At 38.8% G+C, this 24,191-nt stretch overlaps 1 protein-coding gene across 2 annotated transcripts in view; it reads right to left on the bottom strand.

Moving 5' to 3' along the window:
- RAD54B (RAD54 homolog B) overlaps nucleotides 1-24,191 on the bottom strand; it is a 63,392-nt gene that overhangs the window by 9,831 nt on the left and 29,370 nt on the right. Inside the window, exons 1-7 of one of the 2 annotated variants that reach the window (XM_058805191.1) lie at nucleotides 18,091-18,263; nucleotides 13,996-14,196; nucleotides 10,556-10,843; nucleotides 8,057-8,219; nucleotides 7,147-7,372; nucleotides 851-1,058; nucleotides 207-346 (exon numbers count right to left, since the gene is read on the bottom strand). In XM_058805191.1, the coding sequence (XP_058661174.1) occupies nucleotides 207-346; nucleotides 851-1,058; nucleotides 7,147-7,372; nucleotides 8,057-8,219; nucleotides 10,556-10,843; nucleotides 13,996-14,196; nucleotides 18,091-18,121 (1,257 nt within the window). In that variant the 5' untranslated portion in view covers nucleotides 18,122-18,263. Of the gene's footprint in view, nucleotides 1-206; nucleotides 347-850; nucleotides 1,059-7,146; nucleotides 7,373-8,056; nucleotides 8,220-10,555; nucleotides 10,844-13,995; nucleotides 14,197-18,090; nucleotides 18,264-24,191 lie in introns of those variants that run through there. The other variant, XM_058805181.1, reaches the window with a different exon arrangement.

Raw genomic sequence — 24,191 nt, 5'->3', positions numbered from 1 at the left:
CTGATAATTAATAGGCAGCTGAAATGAGGTGATTTGAACATGTGTGTTCTCCTTCTGCTCCCTTTGAAAAATAAGTGACTTCATGTCAATAGGAAGGTGAAAAGCTTCAGCTACTATTAGTAGTCCTGAGCTTCACTTTGCTCCATAGAATACAAATTTCATTTTACCATGAATTTTCTTCTAGAACTGATTTTTTAACCAAATACCTCTGTTGCTGAAGGTTCTCTAGATCTGACAATTGGTTCCTCATATATCTTTCTATACGTGGATAAAGAACCAAGTATTCCTGGATTCACAAACTCTATTAATGCATAAAATTCTTGCAAGTCATTTTGGATTGGAGTACCTTGAAAGAGAAAAAAAAAATTCTGCAATTGGTTATTTTTACTTTAAACTGATGGAAGTACATTGAATGCAGGGGTCAATATTGACAATGTATCCTGAAAACAGATGTTTTATTTCTGTGTGAATGACTCAGAGTCCTGAATTGATCTAAAACTTTACCATGAATAACAAGATACTGTACTCCTAACTAAACAGACTGCAGATATAATTGTTCTGACAAAGGAATTTAAAGAATCAAATTCTAAATAAATTTAATTAAATAACTACAAAGGAAAACATTGAGTGCAGAGTCCCAATTCCCTTACAGAAGATCTAAGGCTCCTTGCTTGCCCCTGAAGACTGACATATTTATGTAAAAACAATTGGAAATAACCTGTTTTTAAACACCTGAGATTTCTTCATTTAATTCCCATTGCCAAAATTTCAACTGATCTCATGCTTTTCTTTTACCCCAACCCAGCACTATCAACATAAAAAAATACTGAAAATAACTATAGATACTAACCAGTAAGGATAATTCTCCTCTCACAAGACAGACTAGTAAGGGCTGTAGTTGTCTTAATAGTGCTGTTTTTCAGCCGATGTCCCTCATCACAGATCAGGAGGTTAAATTCTACAGCCTGAATTTGATCCAAAGATCGCAACAGCATCTCGTAACTGATTATCATAACAGAATAAAGTGGAGAACTGATGAATTCTTCTACTTTGTGGTCCTGCAGGCATAAAGGAAAATACATTATACAACTATTACATTGGAGATCACTCCCTTAAAAATCATCACATTCCTTAAAAATACAGTAATTACAGAAATTTCTTCTCACATGACACAAGGTATTTACTGTCTCCTACATGACTTCAGATTATTGATTCTTTCCTAATTTGCGAAAGAGATCTGATACAGCAATTTAGAATTTTACCACCTCATTAAAAGAAAATTTATTATTCTTTTAAGCCTTTAAATCCTCTGAGATACATTACCATGAAGGTGAAAAGCACAGAGTTCTTGTAATAGCTTTCCACTGCTGGCATTTGGGTAAGCTTCAAATGAATAATTAAAGCCAAGATAATGAAGGGCCACAGGTAGCTCCTGGTACATTCACTTTGGATCTCAGCCTGTAATGTCCAGTAGGAAATTACCACAGTCTACCAGAATTCCTTTTGTAGATTTTAATTTAATTTTATATTATTGAATATTATATCCTATTGGTATTATTTAACCTACTGAATTGGTTCTAGGTCTCAGGACATAGAAGAGCAAAGTTCAGCTTGCTTGGAGCTCAGGTGGGAGGGATTCTGCAGGGAGCTTTCATGGAGGTCAAAGGAACTCCCAAGTGCTGGGATTTTTTCAAGGATGCTCTTCTGGAAGCGTGAAAATAGTTCATCCCCTTTAAAGATAAGGGAAACAGATGGAGCAAGAGACCCCTTGGCTTAACTGAGAGCTTCTGAATCAAAATCAAAAGCAAAAAGCACCAGCGATGGAAATGTGGATAAATACCTGTTGAGATCTACAAGGGCATTGCCAGGGCCTGCAGAGATGCAGACAGAAAAGCAAAAGCTCAGCTAGAAATTAATTTAGCCAGAGATGTTGAGAACTGCAAGAAATAGCTCTCCAAGTACGTAAAAAAGAAGCAGAAACAGAAGGAAAATATTGGCCCACCAATAAACAGGAGATGAATTAGTCACAGCACCTTCTTTACCTCTGTCTTCACCGGCACTGCTGGGCCCCCATCCCTGGGAACAAAAATCCAGGCTAATTACAGACCCACCAGGGTCAGTGAAGGAAGGTGGGGGTGAGCTCTTACATGAGCTTGACCCCTATGGATTAATGGGCCTGACATTGCCCAGGGGTATTAAGAGAGCTGACTGACATAATTGCAAGGCCAATGCATAACTTCTGGAGAAGTCAAAGAAGAGCAGGGGATGTGCCAGAGGACTGGACATCTACAAGTAGGGTTTAAAGGGGTTTAAATCCCATCTACAAGTAGGGTTTAAAGGAGGAACTTCTAAAGTTATGGAATGAATCTTCATGGGGATTGTCAGAAGAAGCAAGGAGTTGAGAAAAGCCAACATAAACTCAGCAAGGACAAACTGAGCTTGACAAACCTGGTCACCCTCTGTGACAAAGCAAGCTGCTTGGTTGGTGTGGGCTGGGTGGACATTGCCTCCTGGATTTCTCCAAGGCTTCAGAATGGTTTCCCACAGCCTCCCTCTGAAAAGCAGATGGGCTGTGGTGTGGATGGATGCTCCATGTGGCGGTGGGAACTGGCTGAGAGGCAGCACCCAGCGGGTGCTGGTCAATGGCTCCTCCTCAAATGGGCAGCGTGGCACGAGTGGGGTCCCCTGGGATTGGTGTCAGGCCCAGCTCTGCTTAATATCCTCAGAAAGTGATTGGGAAGATGGGATCAAGTGCGCCATGATGAAGTTTCCCAGCAACACCAAACTGAGTGGGAAAGTGGATGCTTTGGAAGAGAGAGCCACCCTGCAGGAAGATTTGGATAGGCTGGAGAGTGGCTAACAAGAATCTGATGAAGTCCAGCAAGGGCAATCATCAGGTCTTGCACCTGGGAAAACATAACCCAGGTGTGCAGCACCATAGGGCTGGCATCCACCCAGCTGGGGAGCATCTCTGTGGAAAGGGATCTGGGGATCCAGGTGGACAATCAGAGCAGCATGAGCAAACAGTGCTGTGCTGGCACAGAGAGCCAACGGGGTGCTGGGCTGCATCCACAAGGGCATCACCAGCAGAGATCCAGAAGTCATTGTCCCACTCTGCTTAGAGCTCATCGGGCCACACTGGAATGCTGTGCTCAGTTTTGGTCCCTGCTGTGCAGAAAAGATGTGGACAGGCTGGAGAGAGTTCAGAGAAGAGCCACAAACTGTGAAGCCTGTGACAGGGGAAAAGGCTGAGAAAACTGGGTTTGTTCATTTGAGAAAAGAGGACTTAGGGGAGACCTTATCACCATGTTCCACTATTTAAAGTGAAAATGGAGACCCTTTTTACAAGAAGTCACATGGAAAAGACAAGGGATAATGGGTACAAGGTTGCTCCTGAGGAAGTTCCAATTGCACATGAGAAGAATGTTTCAGAATGAGAATCACCAGCCACTGAAATAATCTCCCCAGGGGGAGTGGTGGAGATTTGTCCGGACAGGATGCTGGGCCATCTTGTCCAGACAGTGCTTTTGCCAAGAAAGGTTGGACTGCATGATCCTTGAGGTCCATTTCAATGGGATATTTCACGATTATTCTCTGATTAACTTTGTTACTAGCCCTTAACATTGATGGGTTGGCCAACAGGTAAGGTCACCCTGGTATTCAGAAAATAAAGAGTCCATAATGAGCCCCAGAAAACATGTCTGTCTACTGATAGATTTCTAATCTCTGTATTATTGGTCAGAAAATGACTGCAACCATCCCCTCTCTTATATACCCCTCAAGCCCTTTTCCTTCAAAAGACACCAAGAATTTTCCTGTCTATTAAAGGAAATGCACACACTAAATAGTCACTGTAATGGCACAGAGAGCTTCCTCCAAAAAAGAAACAGCTGTATTTCTGTGCAGACTTGTAAATGTACTAGCATTGTCTACCTGTCTTGCAATTATGCATAAAACTGGAAAAATCAAAAATCTCCTGTGGGCATGTCCCTTACCTTTCCACTTGGCTCCAGATGCTAATTTTCTGAATGCTTCTTCCTATGTCCTAAAGGTGTTCACTAACTAAGCAGGCTATGGGTGCAGCTGACAAGCTGCAACCTCTCTAATTGTGAAAACAAATCAGTCTAGAGCCTTAGAAGGTTTTTTTATTTCCAAACAAGATCAGTTACCAAACACAGACAACTAAGTCTGGAGCCAGATGGTGTAATACATTGTAAAAGCAGCACAACTTAATTATCACAACCTTTAGAGCCTCCTAGCAGGTGATTCAGATGAATCCATGGGATGAATCCAGCACATTAATCTCACAAAGTACCGTGCAGCAGATCAGCCCACATGCTGCTCACAAGGAGGCCCAGCACATCAGAGGAAGGAAGGAGTAGTAAGGACCAGGTAACAAGGACATGCACCCATTTTTCCAGGTGTTTGGGACTGGACTTGAGCATTCCTGTTGTTTCCAGGACTGTACTTAACTGCCTGTTTTCTTGTTGTATTTTTACTGCTGTTTTCAAAACAGAAGCAGAAAATTTCCCAACACAGGAACAGAGACACAGAGGAGCCCTGTAGGGAAGACCCAATGTTGTCCCAGCCCAGTATACAGGCTCCACATTGCAGCCTTGAAGACAGAGGCAATGCCTCTCTGGACTTCTCCTGGCATGGTCAAGCACCAGAAGATGCCCAGCATTCAGAAACCATTTTCTTTTTGTACACTTTCAGGCTGTGAGCTGAGATGGGGAAAGTGGCCTGAGGCACTGAGGAACAGCCACCAACATCCCTCCCCTGGAAAAATATCAAGTATGCAGAGGAGTTTGAACTCTTTAAAAAAAAAAAAAAAAGCAGGAGAGTCCCTTACAAGCCTCCTGCAGTCAAATATAATGTATTTCCTACTGTATGTAACAACAGCAGTGGTTGAAAGATGAAAAATTAAAATAAATTTACAAGCTAATTTCAAGTAATTAATTCATACTCTTAACTGGCTGCAGAATATGTCTATATTATAGCCTCCATTTTAACAATTACCCAAAGTGACTTGACAGATTTAAGTGAGCTGCCTGGAGCCACATATGGAGCAATTATCAATCAGTATTAGAGGTCCATAATGTCCCAGACTTCCTCTTTGAACAGGCCTTTCTTTGCACTAGTTCAAATCCAATGTAGCTGGTAAAGTGTGAATTCAAAAATGCTGAATCATAAAGCAATGCAAACCTGTAATTAATTATTTTTCCAGATATTCTGACTTCAAAACCAAATCAGAACAACTCCAGTAGGAAGTGATACTCTGCAGACAGATAAAGGAATTATTCTCTCAAACACATTGCAAATGCTTAAAATAGGAATTAACAAGACCTAAAAGCAACCTTTGTGGAGATACCTTCCTTTTAAAAGCAATGTTCTCCACATGGTATTTGCATATTAACATAATTAAACTGCAATCACATTTTAAAAGATAATATCATGGTGTGTTAAAAAGTCTGTTACTGAAGGGTTAGGATTAGGTTATGGCATTTCAGTGTGAAAGTGAGGAAAACATTTTAAAAAGTCTAGCAGTTCTTTGAATGCATTCCTTATAGACAAGAACAGAAGAAAATGCTGGAGACAAGCTCTTTCTTTAAGTTATACTGGAGAAATAACAGCATGGTAATTGCTGTTTTTCCAGAGAAGATAGACAGTAAGTTATTGTGAAGTACCTCATTATACCCCAGGCAAGTCATATTGTGTCTTCCTTTTGCATGACAGTGTATTCTGTGTTATTTGGGAACACAGCTGTTAAAGCTGCTGAGTGTCCCCAGTCAAATAGGTCCAATGAGATGAGTAACAGTTTTAAAGTTATTTAAATTTGAAGAAAGTGAAAGCTACTGTCATTTTGGGTCATAGTAACTGTCATCACATTCAGGCTTTCTCCTCCCAACATTATTCATAAGAACTGCAAGAAAACGTTTCATTATCTCTAACTAGCCTTTTAGGTTAAAATGTTGCCATATTATATTTTGCCTTGTATCCATTTCTTTTAGGAAATTTCATTTCTCCCATCCCACCCTATATTATATTACAGTTCCTGGCAAGTCAGTTTGCTTCAATTCCACAACTTGAAACAAGTTACTGAGAAAAACAAATTATGCACAATGCACCTATTATACATGCATTGTCTTCAGTGGAAGACCTACAGTTTCAGGAGTTTGGCAATAATGAGTCAAATTTAAAGAAATTATTATTGTTACAAAATTGTGCATAGTTTACCAAGAAGTAAACTTCCATTGAAAACTTCTGCTTCACCTGCAATATTCATTCTTCCATTAAGGATAATTCAAGAAACTAAAGGCAAATCTGGTTGGTGTAACAAATTGATAACCTTTAGAATGAAGTACTATTTGTTTCATCAGTCTACCTGTATGAAATTATTAGATTAAAAAATAATTTTGGAAGATAAGTATCTTCATCTTTGTTGCAAGCACCCATGAAGGTACTACAAGCTCTCTACTTCTGGAACTTGTGAATGTTAATAGCAGCGAGAACAGCTTCACTACAGGAGGGGACAGGGACCAGCATCATCCTGCTTCTTAATAAGATTTGTACTTGTCTGCATTCTTCTAGAGACAAGAGATAGTCTCATTACCTAACACTGAGACTCTAGGCTTGGTAACTCTTGAGGCTTTAAATCATCCCAACAGAGATCTAACTCTTGACTGTGATAGTAAAGGGAATAACCTTCTGAAGTACCCCAAAACAGGCAGCCAAAACAAATTAGAAGTTTTCAATACAGAACAAAAGCAACTACCACAGAAACAGGTAGAGGCTTTGGTATGTAAACAGGGAAGGTGTGCACTTTGATACATAACAGAAAATTCCTTAAGCTGAAGAGGCACAGGGAGGAGCATGTCACCTTTGACAACTCCAAAGGGGAAACCAGAAGAAAGGTGAGACAGACATATGCTACATGTGAGCTTGGGTTATGACTGGTGACTGACAGCAAAATACCCATATGGACAATTATCTGAAGAAGAAATAAAGTATTACAAATTAATATTAACAGAGATTTACTAGGCTTTGTCTCTAGTTAAAAAAAAAAAAAAAAAAAGACAAAAAACCCCATAATTTCTATATTCTGAGCCAAAAATTACCTAATCCACTTTTGGAAATAAATCTTACCTGATCAACTGTAAAGACTTTGATCCTTTCACTTCCCAACCATTTCTGAAATTCTTTTTTCCAGTTTTTCACCAGACTCCCAGGGGTGACCACCAGTGCTCGCTTTAGCACAGGTCTGCATCCGTAGGGCCCCTGGCGCAGGAGAGTCCACACAAGGGCAATGCACTGCAGGGTTTTGCCCAAGCCCATCTCATCAGCCAGAATAGCTCCAGACCTGCCACTCACTCTGTAAGAGGGAACGAGGTGCTGGTATCATTTTAAAGGACATATCTGCAACTATCCACAACTGCTTCAGGGATTTGCTTCTGTGATTGTTTTCTGAAGTATAAAGAACCTATTTATACTTATTATGTCTCCTGTAGGTTTTTATTCAGTGGTACTAGAAGATCTTAGAATGAAAATTCTCATTTTCTACTGTAACTCATTAGTCCTCTAAAACTAAAGTTTAAATCTACCTGGAACTAGAATTATCCAATATCTTACAGAATCTATGACTTGAGAAAACTCTTTTGAAAACAATGCTGTATTTTCTTTTTAACAGGTTGAAATAAGATCTTTTTTATTCTAAATGCCAGAATTATAAATTACATGAATAATTTTGAATTATGAAATATAAATCCCAGAAAACAGTGTTTTTCAGCATGGTTTTGATTATATCTGTATTTACAAAATTTGGTATGTAGAAATGACAGGCCTTTTGGTGCACTAGCTTTTCATGACATCTGGCAAAGTCATGGCAAGTATGATGCTACATGTAGGTCAGAGAAAACTTGTGCAGCCGCTTTTGGGAGAAAATTACTAACATTAATTAACTGAAAAATTGCTCAACACTTCCCAAGATGTCACATTTCAAACATGGGCAGGAAAATATTATAGGTATTAAAAGCTACAAGGATAATTATTACCTTACCTCATTCCCATTACACATTCATACAGAAATATAATTCCTTCTTTCTGATGTGGGCGGAGATTACTTGCAATGTAAGGATCTACAACTACATCCACCACAGGTAAACCAGCCTTATTGAACATCCACTGATGACTTGCATTTGGTCGTGGCATAACCAGAGAATCTTCAAGTTCAAAGCACAATCAAGCATTACTTTTAGTCTGTTAGCAAAACTTATTAAAGTCAATGATCTAATTACTGTTAAATATACTGTTTATTATATTGACCATTCTCAGACTGAAAATACATTTATAAGTACCTAGATTGCCTTCTACAAAAAAACATTCTTTTAAAGAGACTTTCCAAATAGTTTTTTTCTCAAAGGTAAAGATGATAAACTGAGAAATATGAGGAGGTTTTGTTGGATGAGGTGAAACTGCCTACCTAATAAAAGCTGCTTGATGACTTTGAATTCATAAAGTTAAATTCATAGAGATAAATTAGAAGAAGTTCCAAAATACTTCTGAATTGAAAATCCAAGAAAAAAACCAATGACCTACATAAAATCTAAATACTCTAAATAGTACATTTCAAGGGAATAGTCTTGCAGTAGCCCAGAAAGACTTCCCTGCCCAAGAAACAGAGGTAAAAGCCACTGATTGAGCGTGAGCTGACAAAGACTGCCACAGTGCATGAATAAAAGAAGTTGATGGGTTTGAAGACAAGCAGAGGCAAAGACAGAATGAAGTATTGAGCAACATCTAAATAACAGTTTTGCTTGCCATAATCTGTTTACAAACATTATGATTTGGCTAGACAATGTCCATTCTTGGGTTGCTCCTGCTGCTGCTACACACCTTCACTGAAAAACTGTATTGTCAGAGGACAGAATGAGAAAGCAATTTATGGCTTCTGGTATTTTTATGTCACTAGAGTAAACCTATACTGATAATTTATTTATGGGAATAGGTTGGTTGAAGGTTTATATCAGTCAGGGAGATTTTGTTTCCTACTGACAAAGGGTTGAGTTCTGATGGATTCAATCAAATTGCATGTGTATATATTTAAAAGCCAGGGGAGACAAAAAGATAACTTTTCTGACAAAAATCTGCATTAAAATGAGGAGGAAACAAGGCTTGGATAAACACTGGGCTAAAAGCTTTAAAACTGTATGTGGAAGATGTAGCTTTATATCTTTGCCACTGTGCTCTGTTCTGCTGGTTTTCCATTCTGTAGAAGCTGCATTTTAATCAACTATAATCACAGACTCCATGGTGAAGTGAAAACCTCTGACTGTTCCAATATCAAGGTCCTGGTCTTGTAAAGTATCTCAGTAACTTCTGCAAGAGTTAATGCAATCAGGCATTAAATAACATGATCCTCCTGTGTAAGCAAACCTAAAGCCTGAGAGCCTGAACATTGATGTGTTGAGAGCTCCCAAAATATGATACAAGGTATTCAAATTCACTACAAGTCACAGAAGACAACTAGAATACTTTTAACTCTTTAACAAACTAGTGCAGAAACAGCAAAGTTGTTAATTTACATGCTGAATATATTGGCCTTCTTTGGTCAGATTTTCAGTTAGAATGCTAATGCAGCATCATCTTGCAATCTCAGGAAGGAGCATTCTTAGATAAAATGTAATCAGGCTAAATTAAGACCAGAAGTTGGTGTTAATAAGGATGCTCTTTTATAATTACCACTTGACTAAGATTTCATTGTTTATTTACATAGCAGCCAGGTAACAGCTTCCAGAAATCTCACAGTATCAGGAAATGATGTAAGAACTCAGAGGGAGGTATTATAGTAAGAATATAGAAAAAGAGTTGTATTTTTTTAAATAAGCACAGCTCTGCTTAGCAACATTTTTTTACACTCATTTTTATCTTCCATCTGAAAGACAGAGCTACCAGCAGAATATAGCTCCTATATGGTTTGTAGACAAAAAATAGTTCTGCTTAATAATCAACACCACTTACACAACTGCTTAACCAGCCTGTTCCTATACAATATGTGAACTCTCATGGCTCTTCAGCACAAAACTATAAACATTTATTCCAAAACATATCTGGTTGAGTTTTAGTTACACTCACTGGGTGTGAAGCATCAGGCATTGGCAGAAGCAATTCTCTCAAAGTGGCACAACTTTTCTATTGCTGATCCTCCACTGCAATTACTGTGCTGTCACATTATGGCTGTATGTCACTGACCCCTGTGGGAAGCTGGAACTTATCTAGAACTCCTAGTATGTGTCAGATTGTTTCAATGATCAGTAAACTCATTGTCTTCGGCAAAACTTAGAAACTACTCTGTTTCCATAGCCATCTGTAACAACTATGAAAAACTTGGTTCAGTGTAGAGTATTTTACTTGTTAGAAACACACATGACAAAATCCTAGCATGGTTAGATAACAGTACTGCATGTCAGAAATACTTCAGTAATACATTGAGGTTACACATTCAATATTTTTTGAGAGTCAGAGGATGTTTAAAGAAACTTTAAAATTTCAATCTTACTTGTGGCATTTGGATCATGGCGAGGTTTGCAGCTTTGGGAATCTCTGAGCATATTCTCTTTAGTACTGGGTTGACAGACATTTTTGAATGGTTTACAGAATAGTTTTGTACTAGTTTGAGATAATGCAGATGCATCTGTTTCATGAGTCCCTATTCCAGCCTGAAAACACCTGCCACTGTTGAAATCATCTGCTGAAATTACACCCATCACTTCAATTTCTTTTCCGCCAACCATCAGTGTTTGACCTTCATCAAGGCTGTCTAACTCTTTAGCTTTATATCCAGTACCTAAAAGAACATAAAAATAAAATAATTAGGACAACACAGCAAGTACTACTTCCTTAAAACCAGTACTCATCTGCAGGAAGGAAAAACTATGAAAAAGTTACTCATTCTGAAACATTTAATTGTTCCACATAAAGCCTTTCCCTCCTTAACAGAGTGACATGTGAGTGCTAATAATCAGAATTAGCAAAGTATATGAGCAAAGACTCAGTCATCCTCATCACCAACCAAGTCTACTGAATGTCAAACAACTGTTTAAGACAGCTTTTAAAAAGTAGCTCCATGTGGTAAAATCCAGAAGTTTCCCTTAATAACCATCCTAAGTCCTTTTCCCTTTCTTTCATGCCCCCAAAAGAAGTCTCCTAACCCCTCCTGCTATTGATCTAAATGGTGTATTCTACTTTTTAAATAATTTTACATTAGTTTTCTTACACATAAAGATTAAGATGCCTCTGAAATCTTCACTTCTACATATGGTCTGGAACATGTTCTGATTATTGCCAAGATTTATGAGTAAGTTAAGTTCAAAACTTGTTAGGCTTGCTCAGGTGGGCATTCTCACTGCAGCTACAAATACAATTCCAAAACACAGCTACAGCTGGTTTCATTACAAAATACAGCTACAGCTGCCACTTCCTTTTAAGAGTACAGTGTAGGAAAGACTGGGGGTTCCTTCTTTTAAATAGCAGTCTACTGGTTGAAGCTCTCACATAAGAATCAGAGGACATATAATTTATTTTCTTAACTCAGAGAGGTCAAAGCCACATCTCTGTTTCAGAATTCTTTACTTCAGTTTTTGAATTTGTATAAATTTGGATAAAGAGCCTTCGATCCTTAGTGAGACCAAAAAAAAAAAAAAAAAAAAAACACCTCAGACCCTCAGACAAAAAAAATGTAAGATTGTGTAGACCAGCAGTTAAATCACTCAGCTATGAAGAAAGAAGCAAGGCCTACCAAGGCACATTTTATCCAACAAACACCATATATAAAGTATAAAGACTCCTGGAAACTGCAAAGCTTGGGTCTGCTACTTCTAGGAATGTGAAAGATTGGAAGGTGAAACTATGCATCTGAATTCCTTTAAGAGGAAAAAATTACCAAGGTGTTTCACAGTCTAAGAGTCTAAGCACGTGCTGAAAAACAGTCTGGCCAAAAGGGAAAGGGAGATACTTTTCCTCCTCTCCTCTGGAAGTATTCAGAAAGCACACAGTGAACCTTGTTTGGCTCTTGAAGGAACACTTGCTTTCAGGAAAGAGCTGAAGATGCCTGAACACAAAAGAATACATGTGTCTTCCTAAATAGGATGCTTAGGGAGGGCATTTATGATCCTCTTTGCTCTGCATTTTTGTTTTCTGTTATTACCTCTACATAGCTTCAGGCTGAACACACTGAATACAGGTGTATCCCTGTGCAGGTTCTGGTCAGAAGAGTCTAATTCTAATACTGGATGGGCTTTAAGGGTAGATGGAAACTGAGAAGGCAAAAAGCAAAACTACAAAGCTCAACTGTTTATGCAGCTGCCAGAAATAACCGTTTCTGTAACATACTGCAATTTACAAGAGAGCACGTCCTAAATTCTTTGCAATGCATTATTAAGGAATTAGGACATTGCAGAGGAGAACAGTAAGATGTTCTGCTGCCTCAAAAATGAGCTATAAGCTGTGCTGATTTTAGGTTCCCTTGTGCCATCCTTGATCCTGCCCTGGTAAGCTAAGGAAAAAAAGAAAAATTCTTCCTTTGCCTTTTTCTTCCCATTTAAAAATAATAATCCCAAGGGCTCATGCACACTATAAAATGCCCAGTATTACATACAATTTTGGAGGCAAGCACCACTGCTGGACCTTTCCTTCTCACTCAGTGAGTTAAATAATTGCAGAAATTTAACACTCACACTGCTTAAATTGGTCCATTTATTATCTTCTTAGAATCAATATGAATTGAAAGCAATTCTGAATGGGCAAGTTAGCACTAATGACATTGGTATTGTGCTCTCTGACACCATCAAACATGGTAAAAAAACTTTTAAGTTTTTTTTAAGTGAAGTTTTAAGAGAAAATCACAATGTTCATTTTTCTATTGTGTTTGCTGCTAATTCAAGAAGACAGGACTTGAAAAAACAGAAGGACAACAGGGTGGTGGCTGATGCATTCCAGGCATTACTCTCTTTCACTCTGCCTTTTTCAAAAACAAGCAAGTCTGTACATATATTACTTTGCTATAAATAAATTCAAATTAACTTCTAAGTCACAGACTGATTTGCAAATCAAAACTGCCTGGTCCTAACAAGGCTCACAATGTCATGAGATCACAATGTCATGGCTGTAACAAAAGAGCAGAGAAGCCATCTCTGACCTAAAATAAATTGAATTATGCTTAGCAAAAACATTGTCCAATCCTACTCCCTTACAGAATATCTTTGGCTCCATTAGCAAAGTTAATTCTTGCTTTGCTTTCAGTAAAAAATTACTGCTCCAAGTTGATGGCAGCCTATGGTTTGCAAGTCTTATTTTTAACTCTGATATCAACCCAAACTATGTCTTACAGCAGCAGCTGCTGCTAAAACTACAAGACTAAAAATTGCTACACAGTTGACTTTGGCTGGGCAGGAAAATTTTGCTGCTTGCCTGTCTTTCCAACAAACATAATATTTTTAGCTGTTTGACAGGCTGAAAAGTAAAGATCCAACTTCTGAAATTTCTGATCGCACTACTGCTGACCAAGATATCTACAAGAAAATTACCTGTATTTTTTCCCTAAATTTTAACTCCTTCACTTCTGTATTATGTGAGCAACCAAAGCCAACTACTCATCCCTCATTTAGCATCGCTGCTGAATTAGTACAGCCATTGATTTCCAGATTCTCTCTTTGGACTAGCATTTGGTGTTTCTGTGAATTATGTTATTCAGCCTGCTCCAGCCTCCCCCATGCATCTGCCTTATATGTAATAAATATCAAGCTGTCTTGCAGTCTCCCCCCCCCACTGAGAAAAAAAAGACAAATCAAAAGCAAACCCAAAATCTCCACTGTTTTTTCATTCTGTGGTCACCATTAGTATGAAGAACTGAAATATCTAAAGAGCTGGGTCTCTGTTAATTCAAAGCACAGTGATTTTCTGCCAGGTGTTCCTTTGAGCAAGCATGCAATTCTACAGTACCTCTGCCAATGTCTTTGCCTTCCATATCTTTCAATATTACTGACTTTCCTTTTGTAATAAGAATAGCATCGCCTTCCCACTTCTTGTGCTTTTTCTTTGATGCCTTACACCACACGACACTGAAATATTTCACAAGGCAGTCAGGTGCTTCCTGAGCTGCTTCTTCCTTTGCAGTCCCTGATGTTGGCAAATAAAATGCATCTAAAAGGGAAATAAAATAACAAAGAATATCTCAGGTTCTCCCAATAAAGTGTACAGTCTTTTGCATTTCAAAAAAATCAAGACCAATCTATAAATGTCGTCTTATATAAACAAAGTGGTATATTTCCTGTCCTTATCGTAAATTTGGATTGAGACAGAACACCGCACAAGGACCAATCCTGAAAAAAAAAAACCAAAACAACATTACATTGTTTCAGAAAGTATGTACTTCCAGAGAAATAAGATTACTTGTTGCATTAGTAAGTGACCTCCTAATTTGACATATATACAAAATGTTAAGAATGGAAAAAGAATAAAAGGAAAGGCTGAAAAAAAAGCAAAAGGGAAATGACCACAGGAGAAAATGAAAACAGAGTCCTCGTGAGATGGTGCTGGGCAATGTTCTGAAAGCAAGCACAGGAAGACAGAACTCAGAAAAGGGAACAAAGGAGTCCAGGAACCAGATCTGGAGTTGAAGTCATCTGTACAAAGTAGCAGAATAACCATAACTGTAATAATACAAAATATAATTTTAATTTCTTTCCTTGTACCCTTCAAAAATAACTAATTGTGCAAATCTTGAAGCAGACCATCTCTTGAGTATGCACCAACTCAAACACTGTAACTAGGCTTAGATTGATTTATATTTGTCAGCAGTTACCCAGTTAGAAGTGCCATGGATGTCAATATAAATAAGCAATATTTAGGTTAATAAGGTTAATAAATGATAACAGAACAGACAGCAGTTGATTATAACATTGATTTAGAATAAACACATGCTTTCAAGAGTTAGCAATCTGAGACAAGTAATGGTAGAGAAGTCACCAGCATTACCTAAAGGAATATCTGCAGCATTCCTTTTCAGCACATGCACAGCTTCAAAAGGAGAATCAGACTAATTTTCATTAAAATACCCTTGCATGCTGGTTAAAATCTTAAATAGGTTTGCTCCTTTGATTCCATCTGGGATTCAACACTATACAAATCTGTTACAAAAAAGCGCTTATGCCACAGACTAACTTTTCCAAAATTTGCAAGTGTGCTGGTATTTAAAAGAGAAGCAGCAAGAGGAAATTCTTGCTCACAGTAACAGTCCAACAAAGAAGCAGCTTTACCACTTCCACATCAATATTCCTAAACTGCAAAATAGTCCTAAGTTACACATCTAAAATTAGTTCAATTTTTCCGACTGGTGTTTACTAAAAAGGCATTATCTAAGTGAAAAATGCTGTATTTATCTAGTTGAATATTTTTTCCAAAACACCCCAGAAGTTGTATTGTCTGTACAGAACTCTATGCTGACACAATGCCTACAGCAGACAGGATTTTCCATACGTAGATGTTCCTTAGGTGCATTAGCCAACATCTGTAGTTTCATGCAGCAGATGTGTCCCCATCTCCAAGGAATAACAGAGCAGCTACTGAACACTGGCATTTCACAGAAGGATAAGAATATGGAACACAGTAACCCTTTTTGAAATGTAAGGGATTCCTTGTAGATGAGTCTTGGTAAATGAACCAAACAGTAACAAAAAAATCCTTGCAGCTCTGTAAAAGAGTTAAAAGGCTCTATTGGATCTTCAGTAATCACAAGTGGTAAGATTTAGAGAAGTGAAAGAGAGAGAGGGGAAGAGAGGAAACCTGTACCTTGCAAAAGATTAATTTTATTCTATATTGAGCTTCTAATTGTAAATTGATTCAACAGATAAATAAAAGATGGTTTTCTTTTTGTTTTTCAAAATTATTCTCTTAGTTTATTCAACAATGACTTTCCTTATATTAAGATTTTAAACTATTACTGCAAGAATTGGAGATTTCACTGCAGGATTTTCTTCTTCTTTCTTGAAGGATGGCAATCCATAAACAAATGACCACCTCTTTGTCTCCTTCACTGACCTCCCACATGAGTTTGGTGACCCCTGAGATCTGTGTTATGGTCATTGCTCTTTTAGTCAGGGCATCCTGATGGTATTATCTGAATTACCAGTAGCTTAACTTTCAATTCAATGACAAGTGTTCAAACTTTTCTTATCCCTGCTTCATTTAAAACAATTAGAAAACAAATAATTTAGAAGCAAAGTTGAAAATTAACAGCCTTTTGTTATAGTGACTTTTGCTGAAGATTTCCAAAGCATCCTGTCCCCAGTAAGAAGCAAACTGGGCACCAATATTCCATGCAATACTACCATGTTTCTATGGGGAAAATGAAAAATTATAGCTTCTGCAATGTTCACATTTCTTCCCTCAATTTGTCTTCTGAATTACCATAACTTCTGTTTACAGAAATATTCAATAACAGTTTGTTTCTATGCTACATAAATTATCTTCCTTTTGCCAATAACTACAGTATATTTTCAGATAAAAATGTAAGGTTGGATTTTTTTATTAACATTTCTATGTAAAAGTAATTACATCCTCTCAAAATTATCTTTCACATAATTTCCTTGCATAGAAAACTTAAACCTTTTCACCAGCAATGCTGATTAGGTACTTGCATTCAACATTCTTTTTATCTTATCAGTTTTGTTTGTATTCAGCTTCACATCTATTTAACTTTAAAGATTATTACAGTGCAATAGCAGAATATTCAAATTCAGTAACTACAGTGTCATGAGCTTTTCAGGAATTGAAATGAGAATGGTATGTTATGCACAGGAACTAAGTTCAGTGTTTGATATAGGGGTACAGTGAGCAGTGGATTCAACAGAAACCCCTTACTGCTCTGAGACCATAGACAGCATCTGAAATAAAACTGGATTTGCTGAGACCCTGGAAGACAAACTGCAATTGTACCTTCTGGGCTCTGCTGTTAATGAGTTTGGAGTGAAACTAATAAGTAACAGCAACCATGCATACCCTGTGGAATGAGAAACATCAGGAAATCATGCCCCCTCATTTCTCTCCCAAGCAGCCAAAAGCCCAGCCTGACAGTGAGGTTCGTTTAACCATGAAGAAACAGCAGCAAGAGGCTTTCCTCCCAAAGGAAGGGCTTGGGAACTTTAAAGACATGGCTAACAAGGCTTTGAAAAGCTCCCACAAACAAAGCTTTCTCTCTGTGGTGGAGAAAACAAGGGCTTAGGTTTCAAGATATAAACCATAGCCTCGCTGATATGAGGAAAAGTTTCAGCAGCCTCAGGAAGGTGATGATTTACAGAAATCGGGACGGGATCCAGGAGAGGGGACGGGGAGCATTCCAATGGCAAACCAGTTTAACCAGTTTCTGATGAGCAGGATTTAGAGAAAATGCATCGATTAAGTGCATTAGGCTACTCCCAAAGCAGCAAGGAAGCAGCTGCACTGTCAAAGTCCCCAGGGTAACCCCAGCGTCCATTTCCAGGCACTGTGGCTCAGCACCGTAAGCGCACGCGTTGCCCTGAGGAGCGAGGGGAGCACTCCAGTGAGCACTCCAGTGAGGCACACTCCAGTGAGCACTCCGGAGGGGCACACTCCAGTGAGCACTCCAGAGGGGCACACTCCAGTGAGGCACACTCCAGTGAGCACTCCGGAGGGGCACACTCCAGTGAGGCACACTCCAGTGAGCACTCCAGAGGGGCACACTCCAGTGAGGCACACTCCAGTGAGCACTCCAGAGGGGCACACTCCAGTGAGCACTCCGGAGGGCACACTCCAGTGAGGCACACTCCAGTGAGCACTCCAGAGGGGCACACTCCAGTGAGGCACACTCCAGTGAGCACTCCGGAGGGCACACTCCAGTGAGGCACACTCCAGTGAGCACTCCAGAGGGGCACACTCCAGAGGGGCACACTCCAGAGGGGCACACTCCAGAGGGGCACACTCCAGTGAGCCCAGCACTGGCACCTTGGCCTGGGTGTGGTTTCATGGATGCCTTAACCCCATCCAAGTGCAGCCTGCTGCCAAAGCCCATGAGCTCACCTTTCCTTCCCTCTCCTGCTCTGCTTCTCATCCACCAGCTGCAGGAAAGCCAGGCCAATGAATCCCATCACTACAGCCAATACAGGGAAGGGGTATGTGCAGCTTGGACCAAGGAGGCTGGGAGGTTGCTCATCTTTCTTGTAGCAGCTACTGTTAGGTTGGGGTGATTTTCAAACCATGGGTCCTGTGTTACCCATCACCTTCACACCTGAACTTCCATGACATAAGCACGTATGAAACAACAGGTGAGTTTTCCCTCAAGTGCTCTGAATCTTCTCAATCAAAAGTACTGGCACAATGCAAAAATTACAGCTTAGAGAAGACAATTTTGATTCAAGTTGCACTCTGTAGCACTAAAAAATAATTAAGTAGAGGGAGGCAAATAAAAAAATCTGAACTGCAGTAAAAGGAGACTGAGGCTTTGAATGAACCACAACCCAAACTCAATGCCAGTGCTCTGCTGTAGCCTCAGCAGTGACTCTGCTCAGGTGCCATCAGTCTGCTCCATGGAGCCTGCACCATCTCCTTCTCCTGAGCTGAGGAAGCAATCGAAAAGTTCCTTAATTAATTTGTAACATTTTGAGAACAGACATTTACACAGCAGTTTAATGTCTAGTTGCCTATGGAAGATCTATATGTCACACACTCCGAAGATATCCCAGGCATATTTAAAGAAATATGAGTCAGATAGCATTATCTTTCACTTGCAAAGCTATTTCAGTCTAATAATAAACTTAATACTATGCTCACATGTAAATGTATATCAGTGTGCCTCCAAGATGGGAAAAAAAATGTAATAACTCTTCCCATGGCACTTCTGTGAGACCTCAGGAGGAGTGCAAACAGTAAGAGTCAAGCTGGCTTGACCTAAACCTCCAGGAATCAATGACAGTTGGGATTACATTTCAGAGTAATTTGATTACAAGCCAGTGCTTTGTACCTCTCTTTCCAAGACAAAATGCATTTGTAATGCATTTCTCATGCATGAGCATAGATAACAAATTCACCTAAAGACTGATTCTTCAAGCAGGAATATTTTCTTTGGAAACCACATAATTGTTCTAAATCCAAAATTATTTTTAAAGAAAAATGCAAATGATAAAAAAATGTTAATATTTTTAAACTTCTGTTTCAAAGTCTCTTAACAATCTGAAATGCCAATCAAACTAGCCTCTAGATTCCTGACCATGCAATACTATGGGGATTTCCTTTAACAGATTTTATTTTACAAAGCTAATAACTTTGCCAGGTCTTCATAGCTAATAACTTTGCCAGGCCTCCATGAGTCCATAGTACATCTTCCATGCTAGCTGTCTCAGTTTAAGCACACATATTCACACACATGCACAATGTTCATAAAAACTGGCAGTGAAAGAAAAATCACTGTTAATAAGAAAAAAAAATCACAGATTAATCCAGTCTTAGCCACAATGAACTCTTATTTCTTTTAGAAGCTCTACTAACTCAATGCTCTGGTAAAGAATCTAAAAATCTGTGGAGGAGATAACACTTTTTTTTTTGTTAGCTTAAACTTTTTCCATTCCTGAAAGCTAAAATATCTTAGAAATAAATGCAGTTTGTACAGTATCTACAGCTTAATTTCTTGAGGATTACACACTGGACATGCTCTAACTGAGGCTGAGAACAGGTTTCTCTGTAGTCACAGCTTTCACTGCTCAGACCAAAGTTGAGTTTCTTCCACAATTCCAGCAGAGAATTTTTCCATGGCCCTCTCCTTCAGAACACCTTCCCCCCTCCTGACACCAAACAAGTAAGGATGGCAGAAGGGACACGGACCAGCTACAAGGAAAAGCAATTTTGGAGATGAAGCCTGAAAACAAGACTATTGCTGGAAAGGAAGGCTGAGGTTGAACCAGTGGAAAATTGGCAACTGGGTAAAAGATTGGAAGTCTAAGCTGGAAGCAGAGCATGCAGGGAAAGGCTAGGAACCAGACAGGGAGTAAAAGAGTAAGAAAACAACAGGATATGTTAGGAAGATGGTTAGGGAGAACCACTCAGGCAGACTGGGTTGGGGTCCAGTATAAGAGTCAAGGACCAGACAGAGAATTTTCTGAGTAGGACGTGGTGCAAAAAAAAACAACTTAGTGCATCTCATCTCTGACCCTCAAAATGCAAGATTCACTAGGAACATGTACAGCTGGAAAACACTGAGGGAAATCACAGGACAACTTGAGAGGAAAAAATGAGAACAGGAGCTGATTAGGCAAGGACAGGGAAAATAGAAGTGGAAAATGACAACAGAAGAAACCAACTAAAGACAACACGGTATTGTCACATAAAAAATGGCAAGCAGTTGGGCACCGAAGGGCACTGACGGCACAAAGACATGAAGGGCACTCACATTAACACAACATCCTGGTAAACAGGGCAGACTCAGGTTTGGTAGCTGCTCCTTTGGGAATGGGAATAGGAACAAGGCTGCAATGGAAAGTTTAGATGCAATGTAAGAGATGGAGGTAATTAAGCTCCTGAACCAGATCCATTTCACAGATCATTCCCTGCAAGACAAACCCAAATCAATTCTGACTCTAGGACCAGCAGAAGACCCAGAATCAGACAAATATCTTTTAGTGGACAAGTCCACATAGGCAAAGCAGGAGCTAGAGCTTCAATCATCATATCACTTTCCCCGAAGTCCCCTCAGTACCTTCTGCTCTTCAACACAAAAAATTATCTGTCTTTCAATTTCTTTGCTGTCATCAAACTTGGGAAAAACTCACTGGGCAAACCACTGCATGCCTTGATATTAATGGTGTGCACTGAATTCAGTGACGTTTTACTGCAGTAATTTATTACTTTAAAGGGGAAAGATAAGGTTCTCAACCCTGTCTTACATAGATGAAAATACCAAATTATATGGAATAATCTTTTTAGAAATGTTAATTTGCTCCAAAACCCAAAAGATTAACAACCTTATGGTAAGAAACGATGCCACCCATCTGCCCACGACTCCTATGACCCATCTTCATCAAGTGAATAGTTCTAAGGCTGCGAAGTCAAGCAAAGTTTGAAGATGCCAAAAATAAGGTGTTCCAGTGATCTGATCTGCCCCACTGTGCATAAATATCCATGATAAAGTCTTCAGAGAAAGCATGTTGCACTACACTGCCATGGGACCTCTTGTTCATCCAGTGCAGAGAACTGAACTGCTGGAAAGGCAGGAACAGTGGTAGGAAAAAAGGCTGCTGCTGTCTCTGCCATCCCTGCACTGCTTTATTGTAAATTGCAAAAGGTGTGGGATGGACAAAGCTGCAAGGACAGATAGTCAAATCTTGTGGTTAGACAAGCTGAATAATATCTTAAAGGACTGGACTTTGCTTGAATGCCTTCTGGAGTTTCTCTGTGATGTAAAGAAAGTCATTTAACCCTAACTTTCAGCAACAAATATTTGTCTGAGCGCCTGACTTGTGATTCAGTCTCATTTGTATTAATAGTGAACACTCATGGGTGTAACTGGAAGTTGTGGTTGGGGAAGATTAACTGTACAGTATCCTAAAGCACTGGGACAATGCAGCCCTCCATGATTCAGTCTGCACCATCCATAAAAGTAGAGCCTTTTGGTGTTTTTCTCTCTGCCTCAACTTGCACTTTATCTCCTAGAAAGTGGAGGTTGCATCAACTTTTCGTCTCACGAGGATGTTGTGAAACGCAATTACATCTCGTAGGCACTCAGATACTATCACAATGAGCACCAGAGGGAAAAAAATTTAGCTAAATAATTCAAAATAGTTTGAAAAATGTGCTGAGAACAAGGCGTAGCTCTATAACTGAACAAAGAGGTGGAAAGAAAATACGGAATAGTGACTCACTGAGTTGACACAGTCCATTCTGTGAACTGGCAAGGAAGCCCACAGAAATACAATCCTTAATCATGTACCTAATGGTGATAGCCAACAGAATGTGAAAACTGGGTTCAGGTTGTGTTATTTGTGAGTTTTTGAACACTTGAGTAGTAACCTTTATTTTCAAACAGGACCCTTCTATATACAATAACAGAGCTGCCAGATGTACTTAATTCAAACCTGTAGGAACAATCCTCTCATCGCCATTTAATGAAACATTTACCTCTTAAGGGTATCAGCTGTAGAGGAGGGAGGATGGAGAGCACATACTTTCAAAATTACAGCTCCATGGCAGAAAACTATTCTTCCTAAACCTCTCAGCTGTGTAAAAATCCAACTGACTCCAGCTTTCACTGTAAAAATTTAATGAACTAAGCTGAAAGCTTCTGTCAGGTCTACAGAAATAGATGTGCAAGTCCTATTATCAAAGGAAAAAGCAGCATCATTGAGAATTCTGAAAGGCTGCAGGCATCATTTGGTGCAGTGAGCCAGATCAGCTCAGTAAAACATTGGAACCAGTCAAATGCCATCCAAATCGACTGTTTACTATACTTTTTAATATTGCCATCCACACTGAAAGTTGTTTTGATTAATTTGTCAAGTAAAGGGGTTTTTACTTCAAAAAATAAATGCAGAAGTGAGACCCAAAAGCAAACTTTATTATTGGATTCTGTAAATATTGAATGTTATTGCAATAATTTAGAGTGTAAATGTGATATGAAAATATTCCAAATATTTAAATTACCAAAACCCCCACATTATTAAAAAATAGTTAATAGACTATTACACAATCACAGGCTAATTGTAGCCTTCTCAAAAAGCAGTCATTTTTGGAAGCAGTTTGCAGAGATGTAAGTGCTCATCCTTTTGTGTTTAAGTGTAAATGGAAGGTATTCAGCTAAACCCATATGTGGTACTTTGAAAATATGTGGTTTGGCATTCTCTTAAGCATTTCTTATTACTTCTGTCATTTTTTTAAGAAAACTATTAGAAAACTATTTCTGTACTGTACAAAATCTCTGTTTCTGAAATGCAAAGACAGATCAGTAACAAAAAGCAAGCAGGCAGAAAAGGATTTATTAAGATTACATATCCTGCATATTAACATCTGTTTTAGCACATACTGGAAGTAAAACACTTTTAATGTCCTGTTTGTGTTTGTTAATGGCCATCTTTGATTTTCCTGGATTGTAGTAGAGTCCTTCAAATACAAATAATCAATAAAACTTATGCCCACTGTCACAAGCATGAAACACAACATATTCCTGTCCTAAATTATTTAAACAAAACTGTTTAAAATTTATGACATTACCCTGTGAAGAGGCACACAAAGGATGAGTCATATTTTTTAGAACTTTCATGTGTTATGCAGCAATGATTACTTGCAGAGTGGCTGACGAAATATTTGGAAAGGGAAAAAGTAATCTTTCCAAATCAAGTTACATAACTTTGATTTACATAAATGTAATCCATTCAGTACTCCAAGCAGAAAAGTAATATTTATGGCCCAAACACAAAAACCTAGAGCTTCAGTTGTAATTCTTACCAGGAAAGAAAAATAGAACCAGGAAAATGAAGGAGGGAACAGAAGAAATTCATCACTGTGGAGATACAAGGTGTTTACTGTGCTGCCTTTGTTGGCTCTAGATGTAAGAAAACTGAATACAATTTAAACTGCATTGAAATTCCAATGCAATTAATAAGATGATTCCATGCAGGAAGCCCTAAATTCATGATGCCTATAACAGACCCTACTTTATGTCAACCCTGCCTATTTTTGGTCCTGAGCTGACCACTTATATAAGGAAACGCCAGAAGACATGGAGATGTGGCAGCTTTCCATCAGCAGCCCAGCTCTCCTTGCTGTTCCCAAAGGACTGCTTTGACCCTTGGTGTCACTGGAAAGCCTCTGCAGCACGTGCAGCTCTTCTTACCAACTGCCCTACGTGTATCTCACTGGGTAAATGAGTGCCTACGAACATAAGTGCATGGGCACGTTCATGAGAGAAGCATGAGATTTAGAAAAAGATTAAATTTATCTCTGTTTCCTTTGAAAACAAGCTTTAGAGATGCCCACTAGATCTTCAGAGCTAAAGTATCTGAAACTTTCTGAGTAGATTTGAGTTCTGCCCTACTGAAAAACATCTTTAGTGCCATCTCAGAAGTTCACTTAGGAATTGTGTATTTTCAAAACTCAAGTACAGCAAATTAGCACATATAGTTACATAACAAAAACTA

This window comes from Ammospiza caudacuta, chromosome 1, assembly GCF_027887145.1.
Source record: "Ammospiza caudacuta isolate bAmmCau1 chromosome 1, bAmmCau1.pri, whole genome shotgun sequence".
NCBI lineage: Eukaryota > Metazoa > Chordata > Aves > Passeriformes > Passerellidae > Ammospiza > Ammospiza caudacuta.
Note: the sequence above shows the minus strand (reverse complement) of the source record. Positions and strands in the feature narration are given on the sequence as shown.